The 14,322-nt window shown below is 42.0% G+C and overlaps 1 protein-coding gene across 1 annotated transcript in view; it reads left to right on the top strand.

Moving 5' to 3' along the window:
- cep295 (centrosomal protein 295) overlaps positions 1-13,243 on the top strand; it is a 31,434-nt gene extending 18,191 nt beyond the window's left edge. Inside the window, exons 15-27 of the mRNA XM_080543691.1 lie at positions 1,330-1,544; positions 1,660-1,731; positions 8,851-8,983; positions 9,103-9,318; positions 9,823-9,884; positions 10,120-10,549; positions 10,709-11,478; positions 11,638-11,784; positions 11,892-11,961; positions 12,338-12,586; positions 12,724-12,820; positions 12,950-13,049; positions 13,177-13,243. Of these exons, the coding sequence (XP_080399817.1) occupies positions 1,330-1,544; positions 1,660-1,731; positions 8,851-8,983; positions 9,103-9,318; positions 9,823-9,884; positions 10,120-10,549; positions 10,709-11,478; positions 11,638-11,784; positions 11,892-11,961; positions 12,338-12,586; positions 12,724-12,820; positions 12,950-13,049; positions 13,177-13,215 (2,600 nt within the window). The 3' untranslated portion in view covers positions 13,216-13,243. The remainder of the gene's footprint in view (positions 1-1,329; positions 1,545-1,659; positions 1,732-8,850; positions 8,984-9,102; positions 9,319-9,822; positions 9,885-10,119; positions 10,550-10,708; positions 11,479-11,637; positions 11,785-11,891; positions 11,962-12,337; positions 12,587-12,723; positions 12,821-12,949; positions 13,050-13,176) is intronic.
- Positions 13,244-14,322: the final 1,079 nt, after the last annotated feature.

Raw genomic sequence — 14,322 nt, 5'->3', positions numbered from 1 at the left:
GCATCAGGACTGAACATGCACTGGACCTTGAATAACTCTGCACTGCACTTTATATATATATATATATTATATATATATATATATATATATATATATACAGCACTATCCATGCACTGTCTGTCCTGTGTTGTCCTGTTTTTGCATTTGCATTTGTATTTGTTTTTGGTCATGTGAAAAAAGCATAAATGCACCTACTGTAATGCCAAAACAAATTCCTATATGTGTCAAGCATAATGGCAATAAACGTTATCTGAATCTGAATCTGAACATGGAACCGGGAACGCGCATACAGCACTGAACAACATCCGTAGAATATAAACTTGTGACTGACAGTCACATACACACACACACACACACACACACACAATGAAAGATCATCAGCTCATCAATACGAAGTAGGCTTACATGAGAGTACACGCACAAAACCGGCTAACGTTACTCATTAACTGTTTACACAAGTAAAATCACATTGTGACAGTCAGATGGAGCATTCGGTAAACAACAACAGCAAGGTAATGCTATCAGTTGAGTTAAAGAAAACCAACTCTTACCTTTAGGACACCAACATGAGCCCTGCTTACCCGTACCTCCGCCGTTCTGTTCGTGGTGATTTTAGAGTCAATAGATTATTTTTGCCCCGCGCATATTGCTATGAATAGTTCGAAGCTAGCGTTAGGTGCGAGAATGCTCGGATAACCCATTAGCGGGAACATTATTTGTTTCACAAAATAGGCTGATTTAATTGACCATGAACATCAGAGACATGCATTGCGAATGTTCATTTAAAATACTCTATACTGAGCACTGGTATAAGAACATGAACCAGAGAACAGCAGTAAATGCAATAACCCACAGTCGTCGCTGATGATGTTGCATTTTTGATTAGGATACGTTTACGGGATTAAAGGGACCGGCGGCGGGTGAAGAGAGAGAGAGAGGAGAGTGATTTCCTGAAATCCAAATGTCCCGCTAAATTCGGACCAATCACAAAACTGTTTTGAAAGTGCGTCGCCTTGCGCACCTGTTGAGAGCGATTCAGTCTCGATTGCAGTGCGAACACAAACGACGAGGTTAATTGTAACATATTGTAACTAACTACGTCCTAAATCGTAACGAAATGTAGGTCTGGAAGCGGCTTAAATCTAGCTTCAATCTGCTTTTTTTCTGTTCTCCGGTCATAATAACTCGCTGCCTTTCTGTGCAGCCTGAATCAAAGTGGACTGTCTGAATCAATTAGTGGCGGAGGAAATTCATTCGTGGCGGCCCGCCACGAATAAATGCATATAGAGGAAACACTGTGCATCTAATGGCCTTATTCTGCTTCCCCAGCCCCAGAGGAATGTGTGAGGGGATCACACACAGAAGGGAGAGACACAGAGGAGCAGGAGCACTCAGTGACGGGTCACTCCAGCAACTCTATGTCCAGTGCAGGGCAGCACTCAGCTGGGACAGGGAGTAGCAGATCCAGAAAGCTATCCTGGAGAGAGAGACTGAGACTGGAGGCAGGAGCCTCTCCAGAACCTGGTGAAGAAGGGGACATGGATGTTATTTCAGCCATATGTGGGAATATTAGAGAGAACTCACATCTCAGTTATGTGAGATTTAGAATAATGAAATCAGCTCAGCTATTTACCATCACTCTGCTACCTGTCTTTGTAGATCCAGCCCCAGCTCTCCCAGATCGTTCTCAACACTCCTCACATTCTGGGAGAGGTGTTCGTGGATACCATGGTCCAGCAACCGCTAGCTTCAAATCCCCCAAAGTAAGTGTGTTAGCCATATAGGGTTGGGTGGTATCGAATTTTTGAAACCGTTAAACTACGGTTTACAGTGTCATGACTGTATCATTATTATTTTCACACAACGACAAGAATACAAGAAAATAAAAATAAAATAAAAGATACATGTTCCGGTGTTATTCTCTGAACAACATCAGAAACAAAATAGCAAACCTTAACATCATTATCAACATCTATAAAGCTACAAAAGTATTTGCTTGAGTGCAAATACAGCGGGTAAAAAAAATAGTCCAAGGACATGACATTAATCCGCAGGCGTCTGTCAACCAAACAGAATGAAATTAACAACATATGCAGGGCTTAAAGTTCTCCGGCACGGTGCCGGATTTCCGGCGCGGGGGAATTTTGAGCAAAAAAAAAAAAACAGTCATTTCTAACTGCAATTGCGGCATTGCGCCGACGTGGTGGCGGGGGCGCTGTTTCGCAAATAAGTTAGCTTTCGTGTTTGCTAGCGAAACAGCTGAAAGTTGATGTTGACTGCTCAAGGAGAATACATATTTGAAAGTACAGAATGCCTGAGAGCCTTATATTGCATTATATTACATTATATTTTGAATGGTCATCTGGTGCCTGAATATTGTTTTTTCCTTTACATATACAGTATAATGAAATTTCCACCATAAATTGATGGAGAAAGGGCACAAATTGGTGCATATCAATTCACCAGAATGCAAGAAATTAAGTGTTTGATGCTCGTTTAAGGACCCCCAGACAGCCCTGCTTCATGGGTCCCCCCCGATGTCAAACACCACTGGTACCACCTCCGCCTCATTTTGAGCCAGGAAAAACCCTGAGTAGTGACGGGAAGCCTTATGGGACGTGGTGCCAAGAAGGAGAATATAAGTGATAGTGGCTTAATAAGTAATCAGTTTGTTCTTTTAAAGACATGTATATATTTTATTCTGTATTGTTATAGTGATAGTGGCTTAATAAGTGATGCAATCAGTTTGGCCTTTTAAAGACATCTAAATATATTATTTTATTTTGTATTGAGTATAAAACAGTATTATGAATGAATGAATGAATGAATGGTCTTTATTGTCATTAATACAGTACAGGTACCATACAACGAAATTTAGGAGGGGGGGCTCCCCTGGTGCTTGGAAAAAGACTAAAAACACGAGGGCCAAGGGTAAAATAAAAAAGGGAAAAGAGCTGGTTTACATAAATAAAGGCTATGTACACTATCTACTATACTACTATACTATACAATAAAACACTGTGCTGTACTCTATGCTATGCTATAAATATCCTAACTTTTCCTATATCTGAACCTTATGTACACAAGGGTTGTCATATTGCACATAGTATTGTTGCACATTCATTTAAAGTATTAATGCATTTAAACATTGAGACATATATTTTGTATTGACTATAAAATAGTATTAATGTATTTAAACATTGAGACAAGAAGCTGTCTTCTGTACCCGCTCTCCCAATATCTCAAACTGTGACCCCCTCCCCAAGAAAAAGTTTCAGGCACAGGATTTTTTCCCACTTTAAGCCCTGCATATGGCCTTGCAATCCAGTACAAATAAATTAAATTAAAAGCACAGCCTATCGCATCCAGTAAGCTTATCAAATACGATAATAACGAAAGAACAATAAATAGCAAAAACGTCAGTAACGAAAATGGTCATAAAAGCGTATCCTACAACGTTAGGCTATTGCCTCGGTCATTATCATTAGAAAGTTCTCATAGCTGCGCTCCTGTTGCTTCAACAGCTCTTTATAGCTGTACATAACATTTTCTGCTGTTCTATCAGCTCACCCTAACCCTGTGTTATTATTATAATAATAATATCCTCGTTTCCATCACAGCATACAGAATGTAGCTAGAACGTTAAGTTCTAAAACTTTGTGGACTGCTATAAACAGGCACGCACGATACGGTCTGAGAGGAAGTCATGTGTGAATGGAAGTGGAGGGAAGACAAGTTATTTTGACAGGTTATGTCACATTGTTTAAGTACATTGTTTACAAAACGTTCTGTTATCACTTTCATAGCATCTTCAACAGCACAGACAGTGGTGCTGGACAAACACTCTTAAGGCGTTTATTATACATAGCAATTTATGACGGTTTTATGACTGTATTGACAAAAAACTTTGCCATTTTTGAAAACCGCGGTTTAACCGTAAAACTGCCCGACCCTATAGCCATAGCATAACAAGTGTTATACAACAGTTAGTTCCGACCAAGTAATTTGATTGGACAAGAGGCATTCCATGAGTTACGATATATAGTATAACAGCACTGGGACTTTTAACTATATGTATCACTCCCCCGCACAGTTCTACTAAATGACCGTTAATTAGACTACATGTTTGTGTTCAGGTTATTAGGCAACAGTCCATTTGAAGTTCAGTTGCGGAACTATTTTTTGTTTATTTTTATGATGAAATAAACAAACAAATCATAATCTGTTGTCGCTTATTACTGTTAACTAATAAATCGCGCTGTAGAACTGTTGTATAAAAGCAATATCACACTCGAGGTCGTGCTGTTATACTGAATATCAGCACGGCTGTGATCATCTTCGGTACTCGGCCTGCGGCCTCGTACCTACGACCGAATCACAGCCGTGCTGATATTCAGTATAACACACTCCCTCTCGTGTGATATTGCTTAATTACATTTGACTTGTGCAGTACTGATGTATTGACTCTCTCCAGGGCTTGACATTAAGCTTTTTCAGGTACTTGTCCTTCGGACAAGTGAACTTATGTTTTACTTGTCCGAGAGCTCAAGTTACTTGTCCAAATCCAAAGATTTTGAAAAAGCAATAATATGAATAATAATATATTATACTCTCACCGGCCACTTCATTAGGTACACCTTTTCAACTGCTTGTTAACGCAAATATCTAATCAGCCAATCATGTGGCAGCAACTCAATGCATTTAGGCATGTAGACATGGTCAAGACGATCTGCTGAAGTTCAAACCAGCATCAGAATGGGAAATAAAGGTGATTTAAGTGACTTTGAACCTGGTTGTTGGTGCCAGACGGGCTGTTGCGTGATATTATAATGTCAATATGGACCAAAATCTCTGAGGAATGTTTCCAGCACCTTGTTGAATCTATGCCACAAAGAATTAAGGCAGTTCTGAAGGCAAAAGAGGGGGTCCAACCCCAAGGTGTGCCTAATGAAGTGGCCAGTGAGTGTATGTGTATGCAAATAACACATTTGACTACTATTGATTTGATAATGATGTATCCTTAATTTTCAAATGTATTCAATATTTTGTAATTATTTAAAAACGTAACCCCTAACCCTAACCCTTTTAGATTAAGATTGGCCACAAAAGGGATGAATATCTAGGAATATTTACAAAAAATGTTTGTAACTATAGTCTCTCCCCAATGGAAGCAATCTTATTTGCTAGCTTTTGGATAGTAGCCTATCCTATATTCAAATTGAGAAATCTATAATTAGTGTCATTCTGAAGTTCGTATTGCGATGTGCTGGTCTTAAAACTTCAAACCTAAAATATATGATCGCATCGAACTACATGAAAATAAGCGGCATTGAGAAGAAGCGAATACGCGTTCACGTGAATGGCACTAGTGACAGGAGACCCACAACACTATGGCTGCGTTCGTAAACTCGCTCTGGAATCTGATCAGCACTCATGGAATGCCTTTTGTCCAATCACGTCTTTATGACGTTGAACGCAGTGTGCGCTCTGGCGCTCTGAGCGAATTTACGAACTATGACGATAACGAACTACGAGAGACTGAAATAGCGAGAATGAGGCGCGGCATCGCTTTGCTTGCTATTTTTTTTTACTATTCAGATTGGAAGGAGGAATTCATGTTTGCAGATATTAATACATATTGATTTCTTTTTTTGTTTTGACTTGTCCATCGGACAACTGCAGGAGGAAGTCCACTTGTCCGAACATAAAATGTACTTGTCCCGGACAAGCGGACAAGCCTTAATGTCGAGCCCTGCTCTCTTAGGGCTTTCACACCGGCAGTTCCGAACGCCGGTTCGCGTTCGCGTGCCGAAACCTCCGAACGTTGGCGCTGTCTGACGAACGAGCCCGCGTTCATACTAGGGGTGGGACGATTAGAAAATGTCATGTCACGATTATCGTGGGCAAAATAATCGCGATCCACGATATTATCGCGAGAATTAAAAAATAAAAAAATAAAAAACTTTTTTTTAGAATGCCAATAAAACACACTGTAATCACTTTAACTTAGATTTTGTTGTATTTTTATTGAATCATGTTAATAACATTAACATCATTTTAAAAACATCTTGACAAAAATTAAAATCTTTAATAAAATCTTAAATAAGGTAATGATAAATTATAAGGTATCACTGCATAAATAAAGGAAAAAAATACTGTCAAACAAAACTTGAACACTGACACTTTTCTGTCATCAAACTGAGTGCTAGCCTTGTGGCTTAGAGACTTGAAAGCTTCAAGATAGGTTAAAGTGCAAAAATGTCAACAAAATGTTCACTTTTTCTGCCTTTAGCTGTGCTCGGAGAGGTGTGAGTATGTGCCCACTGGCACTAAACACTCTCTCTGAAGGAACACTAGTTGCAGGTATGCATAGAAGCCTGCGTGCAACCCTGGAAAGGTGAGGCAATGGACACGGGGCCGATGCAGCCATGGTGAGAAGGCTAGCATACGTTAGTGACTGACTGACAAGGCTGACTTGACAGTCACGTTACCCATGCAGGCTGAACAATCGCGCGAGACAAATTTCTGTGAGGATATTCGCGCGTGGCTCATGTGAGAAATCTCAATTATATTACAATTTATTTATAACATACGATTATTACATCCTCCCTCTCGCCAGTTTGGGGCAACATAGACTTCTCCCCTGGTGCCACGGATAGGGGTTTCAAGCGGTGGGACAGCAAAGGGATGGTTACTATCGGACATTTATATGATACGGAAATACTACTTTCATTTGACCAATTATGTAAGAAATATGACCTACCACGAAATGAGTTTTTCAGATGCCTTCAGATACGACGTTTTTTAAATAGCCAAAAAGACACTGGCCTCTGTCACCAACCCTCTCCGCTGGAGGAGATAGTCTCTGCTGGAAAGACGAGAGGCATTCTGGGGCTTATAGAGCACTTTCGAAATATGATAAAGGCAAACCTGCATTTACGCCCAAAGACTGGAATAATGACCTGAACATTAATACTGATGCAGCAACTTGGTCACTAATATGGCAATCGGCAAACGGCATCTCAATCTGTAATAGGACGAAGGAAACGCAATTTAGACTACTACAACGTTTGCAGATTACTCCCCAACTTAGACATAAAATGGATCATAACAAATCGGAAATGTGTACAAAGTGTATTACCGAGGTTGGGAGCTTTGTTCATTGTGTTTGGACTTGTAGATATATAGATGATTACTGGAAAGGTATAGTGGATAAAATTCATCTAATTCTAGATGTTACATTGGATAAGGACCCCATGTGTCTATTGTTTGGGTTGCCAGACAAACAACTTAAAAGTATGCATTCCAAAAGACTTCTGTGTATCCTCACTTTTTGTGCAAGGAAAAATATATTGCTGAAATGGATAGACTGCAAACCGCCTACAATAGCTGGATGGCACAAGGTAATTTTTGATATGATTCCTATGGAATATCTGACATAAGTGTAAGATAAAGACATTCTATAAGATTTGGTCTCCGTTCTTAGATTATATTGGTACCAGACTGGCTGCCATTGTAATGAAAGGTTTGGTGGATTACACTCAAGAAAGTACAGTAACAGATCTACAATGTATGGGTCACAATATTATTTACTGTGCTGGTGTTGTGCTGCCGCTGTGTTTAGGACTGTAAGACATGGATGCTGTCTCCGATGGGGGTGATCCCCCCATATATTATGGCATTTGTTGTCATTTTCTTTTCTGTTTATTTCTGATATGTGACATGGCCTCCTCCCCCCCTGTTTTTTTGTTTTTGTTTTGTTTTGTTTGTCTTTGTTTTTTGTTTGTAAAAAAAAAGAGAAAGAACATTTTCTGTTATTGTTTATGGACAATGTACTGCATAACAAAGTGCAAAACTAGTTTTCTACTATTAATGGGACAATAACCTCCCCCACGGATACTAGTTGTTGTTGTTATGTCCTGTTGTGTACATGTCTCTGTGAAGCTCAATAAAAATATTAACAACAACAACAAAAACACACATAGGTCACATACATTAATACATACAATAAAAACAGACAGATCAAATCATGATACAGGTGATGGTACTCATGCTGGGCATTGCTGCCTGACGCACCTCCAACAGTGCCTTTAGAACAGGTGTGCTGTGACACCTCACTGAACACCTATGTGGGCCTAACTGGGTCATCAGCTGGGGGACCACCAGTCAGACAAAGCAGTGTTTATAAAATGTAGTGCCTATTTAAAAAGTCCAGTCATTTAAAAATAATAATAAAAAAAAGAAAAACGATTATGACGATTATTCAACTAATTAAAATTCTCCACGATAAAGTTATCGCGGGTGTTTTTATCGCGATTAACGATAAACACGATAATCGTCCCATCCCTAGTTCATATCAGTGTATCGTTCGCCAGACAGCGCCAACTTTCGGAGGTTTCGGCACGCGAACGCGAACCGGCGTTCGGAACTGCCGGTGTGAAAGCCCTATCTGAGGTCCATGTTGTGGATCAATGATGGAATCCAGCCAAATATGAGGTTCTGTGGACTCTGAATACCCCGATTATGCTTGAGAAGCGTGCGTGTGTGCGTGTGTGTGTGTGTAATATATACAGTTAGGTTCGGAAATATTTGGACAGTGACACAATTTCCATAATTTTGCCTCTGTACGCCACCACAATGGATTTGAAATGAAACAACGGAGATTCAATTTAAGTGCAGACTTTCAGCTTTAATTCAAGGGGTTGAACACCAATATTGTATGAAACGTTTAGGAATTGCAGTCATTTTTATACACAGTCACCTATTTTCAGGGGCTCAAATGTAATTGGACAAATGAACCTAATCATAAATGAATCCCTGATCTTTCTTCCCTGTGATGTCACTGTCCAGCTGGAGAGTCTGTCCCTCCAGTCAGCCCATAGACCCTCTGAGCCTGACTGTCTGTCCTCCACCACCCTCTCCTCTGGTAGTTACGCTACTACTGACCCAGACCTCAACTCTGAAGTACTACCTACTGACATAGGTGAGGCAGGTGCATTTTGAAGACCTGGTGAGGTGTGTGTGCATGTGCATGCACGCCTGTTTTCTAGGCCTAAACCATTTAAATGTCCATGATTTTCACTCGTATGTGTTTGGTTGAAGATACTTCCCTGCTCCTTGCTGGGTTTGGACCAGGAGGAGGAGGAGGAGCCTTGCTGCACGGTTCCTCTTTCTCCAGACACAGCTCTTGTAGGAACGTGTCTCATCCTACCTCACCCAACCAAGAGTCGCTCCTACACAACAGCAGCATCCAACGCATCATCGATAAATACACCAGGGAGCTCAACATCTCCCTCAGCACGGCTGGGAACTCAACAGGTATTTACACACACACACACACACATTTTAAATGCTTTATTTATGTCCACATAAATGTACAATATCTAAAGGACATACTATCAGTGCATTTTGACATTATGGAAACAGTCAGTTACAGTAGTGCTGAGCCAACAACCAGTTATGCCTACACATAGGATGTTATTCACACTAAATGATGATTACACACACACACACACATACACTGAACAAAAATATAAACGCTACACTTTGTATTTGCTCCAATTTTTCACGATTTGAACTCAAAGACCTACAACTTTTTTTATGTACACAAAAGCCCTATTTCTCTCTAATTGTGTTCTCAAATTTGTTTAAATCTGTGTTAGTGAGGCATGATTATTGCACAGATTAGCCAGCCTTAGGCTGGTCACAATAAAACGCCACTCTAAAATATGCAGTTTTTAATGCACACACACACACACACACACACACACACACACACACACAGTATTTTCTCATAGATTTACTCTTTCTCCCCCTCTAAAGTGAGAGAGTTGTCAGTGTTTGAGGAGCTTGGTTCCTCTGTGTCCCAGCATCCCTGGTCTAAGGTACTGAAGAACAGGGGGAGAGACAGCTCTCACTCAACCCCCACTCTCAACCCCCACTCTCTCCCATCACATACAGAGTCAGGAGCTCAGAGGCATGACCAGGTGTGTGTTCATCCATCCATACATGCACACTTACACACTGTGTATCCCTTATGTCGTGCAATAGAAGGTAGATCTGATACTGCTGTAGCCTCAACATCGATTAACACAAATTACCCACTTTCACCATGTTTAGGAATGGGACAATACCATCAATCGGATCATAGCACGCCTCTCAGACCAGTCCTCATTGGGTCTAGACCAGGAAAGGGACTCATCAATCAGCCTGATGATTGGTCAGCTCTCAGATCAGTCATCCTGCTTAGGAATGGACAAGGGGAGGGACTCCCCTGGCAGCTGTATGATTGGTCGACGAACAGCTCAATCATCCTCTCTGGATGGGGACTCGGAGATGGACTCCACTCTTAATCGCATGATTGGCCGGCTCTTAAATGAGTCATCAAGCTCTCAACTGCTGGGCAGAGGGAGGGAGTCTTCTGCAAGTCAGTTGGTTGGCCAGATAGGATTGGATCAGTCGTCATTGTGGCTAGTTGATGGGCAGGACGAGATGAGGCCTCTGGTTGGTGAATTTGATGAGTCAGCTGCCCATCAGGGTGGGAGCTCAGGTAAAAGAAGTTATCAATGGTATGTTAAGTGTTATAAAGAAAACAGAACTGTAAAACATTACTTCACCAACATTACTTCACCCTGTCCATGTGAATATAAAACATATGCAAGAGCAAATTAGTTGCTAATTCTTAACTGACCCTTTTCCCTTTCAGCAGGAGCTGATGGTGCTACCTCCTCAGCGTGCGTGGATCTAGGGGGTTCAACCCAGACAGGCGTCTCTTCTGGCCCAGAGGGAGCACCTGAAATCCAGTCACTGAGCTCCTCTCCCCCTGGCCTGGATCCACACTGTCACACCCTGCAGCTCTCTGACAGTTCCCTGGAACCAGACAGAACCGTGGGCATGGACCCAGCCTCCGACTCCTTCCACCCTCTTCTGGCTGAGGTCACTCACAATGAGACCACAGAGCCCTCCATGACCTTTCACCTCCCTGAAGAAGAGGACGAGGAGCTGGGATCCCCTAATGGAGGCGACCGTGCACCTGTGGAGGAGCTCAATCTCTCGCTGCACTCAGAGGAGCCCCCTAGTGGAGATTTGGAGGAGCACACAGACCCCTTCCTCAACTCTGACCCCGATCCTGAATGCCTGAGAACAGAGGAGCCATCTCAGTCCCAGTCTGCCTTGCAGGACTCACTGTACCAGTTAACCACATCTCAGTGCCTCCCCCATGATTCGAACTTGGTGGTGTCTCCGGTGGCAGAGGAGGTGAGGCTTGCTGCACACAACCTCTCTGGTCTCTCTCTGCAAGATGTTCCCACTCTGGACCTACCACCTGAGGGAGGGGATGCTGAGATAGAAAGTACATCTCAGATTGTTCCCAAGGAACATGGATATGGTATGATTATTGAAGACCTGGGCCAACAAGAGCTCAATGTCCAGCTACCGTCACACTCAAAGGCCAACTTACCACTCTGGGAGCGGATAATGGTATGTATGTTTAAATTAACTTAACTTAACTTTTACTCATCCATCAAACTCGGAGGGGGGAAAATGTGTGTCTTTTATCTTTAGAGATGGGCTTTGAGAGGAGCATTTTGTGGTGTTATTGGTTGAGAGCTGTGTGATTTTAATGTCTCTCTCCCTCAGGAGGTGGGTAGTGAGAAGGGGATCCTTGAGGAGTCCCAGTTGACCCTTGTACACCTGACAGACACCATGCTACAGGACCAGGAGGGAGGGGGGAGTCTGGATGAACTGGACAAAGAAGACACTGAGAAAGATGAAGTGGTGGAAAAGGTGATTGTCCAAATTATCACAAGTGTCTGAGACTAAACTGAAAACTGAATCTGAAAGTTTGGGACCAAGTCATTGGGATGTATGACATTGGTTTTCTATTTTGTTAGGAGTTGGAGCATACATTGTTGCCAGAGGAGGACACCAACCTAAAGCAGGTGCCAACACCCACATATGCAGGTGAGTCTCTTTACATTCTGTCACTCTCTGATGTTGTCTCTCTCTCTCTCTCTCTCTCTCTCTCTCTCTCTCTCTCTCTCTCTCTCTCTCTCTCTCTCTCTCTCTCTCTCTCTCTCTCTCTCTCTCTCTCTCTCACCCACACACACACATATGCAGGTGAGTCTCTTTACATTCTGTCACTCTCTGATGTTGTCTCTCTCTCTCTCTCACCCACACACACACATATGCAGGTGAGTCTCTTTACATTCTGTCACTCTGACCTTGTGTGTCTCTCTCTCTCACCCACACACACCCACACCCACACCCACACACACACACAGACACACACACCCCCACTCCCCCTCATGCTCTGATGTTCCTCATCTCCCATGACCAGTGATGTCGCTGGAGTTCCAGTCGTCTCCCGGCGTTCCCCTGCAGGACGCCTTCCAGCAGAAACGGAGAGCGCTCCTCCACAGGTCCGCCCACAGGGTGGAAGAAATGAAGGCCAAGAGGGCAGAGACCAAGTCTGACACCGGGATCCACTCTACCACTATGGCCAAGAGAGAAGGGGAGGGCTCAGAGGTGAGCCACGCTGCAGGGGACTCCAAACAGAGAAAGCCCAAGCTGCAGCCTGCCCTTCCAGGTAACAACCAAACACCCTCAGAGGAGCGATTATGTTTTCTACTCACAGACAACAATGTCCTACTTAGTCGGAGAGTAGCTACAACTACTGAGGAGTCAGAGTAACTACATTCTCTCTCTCTCTCCCTCCCCCCTCAGTGAGTAAGGCCAAGCTAAAGAAGGTGGGGGAGGTGAGGATCAGTACACCTGAGGACAGGAAACTGGATGTGGCTGCCATGCACCAGCGAACGGAGAGGTAGCTGGATCATCATCAATCTACACATTTCCATTGATATGTCGCCTAGTTACGGTTGTCGCCTAGTTACGGTACAGTTACGGTCTTTACGGTCCTCTTTACTGACCTCTCTTGTGATTGTCCCGACAGGTTATACAACCAACTGGAGGAAGTGAAGCGTCTTAAGGAGATCAGGAGCAGACAGGAGTCTTATGTCAAAAACAGAGAGAAGGCCAAGGAGTTCCATAAGGTAACATGCAAATACCCAATGAAAAATTAATTATATACATTATATGTGGCCAAATAGTGAAGTAATTTGAATGTTGGTCAATTTGATTTGAAATGCATAATGAATAGCTTGTCTTCTCTCTGCACAGAAAACCTTACAGAAGCTTCGAGCAAAGCAGACTCCATGAGGATTATTGAATTTAAATGTTATAGTTTGTGTATTTATACGTAGACAACTTTTTTTAATGTTACAGTTTGTAATCTGTAATAATAATTGAAAAAATAATATATCATATGTATATTTGTAATAAAGTGTGTTATGTCTACTTATCGAGTTTATTCATTTTCACACAAACAAATGCTATCTTGAACTTAGGCTACACATCAATGATCATGGACAATAACAATAAAGATTATTATTCGTTTTTAAAACGGGTTCAAAGTAATTTGCTACCTTTGCTAGAAACATTTCCACGATATTCACATTTTTGGAGATGCACCTGTATGTCAATAATAACGTATTCGTATTCGGCTACATCCCTCCCATCCATCCATTCCAAATGGAGGGCGGATCGTGCCACATTCAAATGCAATACACACATCGGAATGCAATACATGTGTAACACTAAATACAATGCAAAAATACGGCATATTTGTGCCAAAATTAAATCAATGCGTGTATTACATTTGGTCATGAGTGCATTTCATTCGAGTGTGCATTGTATTACAAATGCAACCATGTTGGCTGACTTGCGGCAAATCCTGGTTGAGTAATGGGATGCCGTCCCACAGCAGTGTGCTGACCGTGTGGTGACAGTGTGATGACCAGCATGAGGAGGAGGTGCCAAGCTGTTGTGACTGCGTATGGATCTTCCACACGCTACTGAGGTCCCTGACAGTGTAAAATTAATAAAGTGTAAAAATGGCCAATATGTGTTGTTTTTTCCTTATTACTGTGGGAGAGTGCAATCATCCAATCCACCAAGCAACTCAAAACGAGAGTGAATACCAACAGAAGATTATAGGGGATTTTGGCAAATATTTTTGGGCCGCTACCCACACGTTTAGCTGTGTTGCTCATCCCACGAATGCATGATCCTTACAAGTTGTACCTCGTTGTAAAGGTGACTAATCAGGCTTTCCAACAATATAAAATAAAATACCAATTGGTATTATTAAAGGGGAGGAATAATCAACCAAAATAACTTTTCCAAACTTTTTTTGAGGGGTTTATATATATATATATACGTATATATATACTGTACAGTATATAGAGAGAGAGCAGGAACTTCTGG

The sequence above is a fragment of the Nansenia antarctica genome (assembly GCF_963989245.1).
Source record: "Nansenia antarctica genome assembly, chromosome: 12".
Classification (NCBI taxonomy): Eukaryota; Metazoa; Chordata; class Actinopteri; order Argentiniformes; family Microstomatidae; genus Nansenia; species Nansenia antarctica.
Note: the sequence above shows the minus strand (reverse complement) of the source record. Positions and strands in the feature narration are given on the sequence as shown.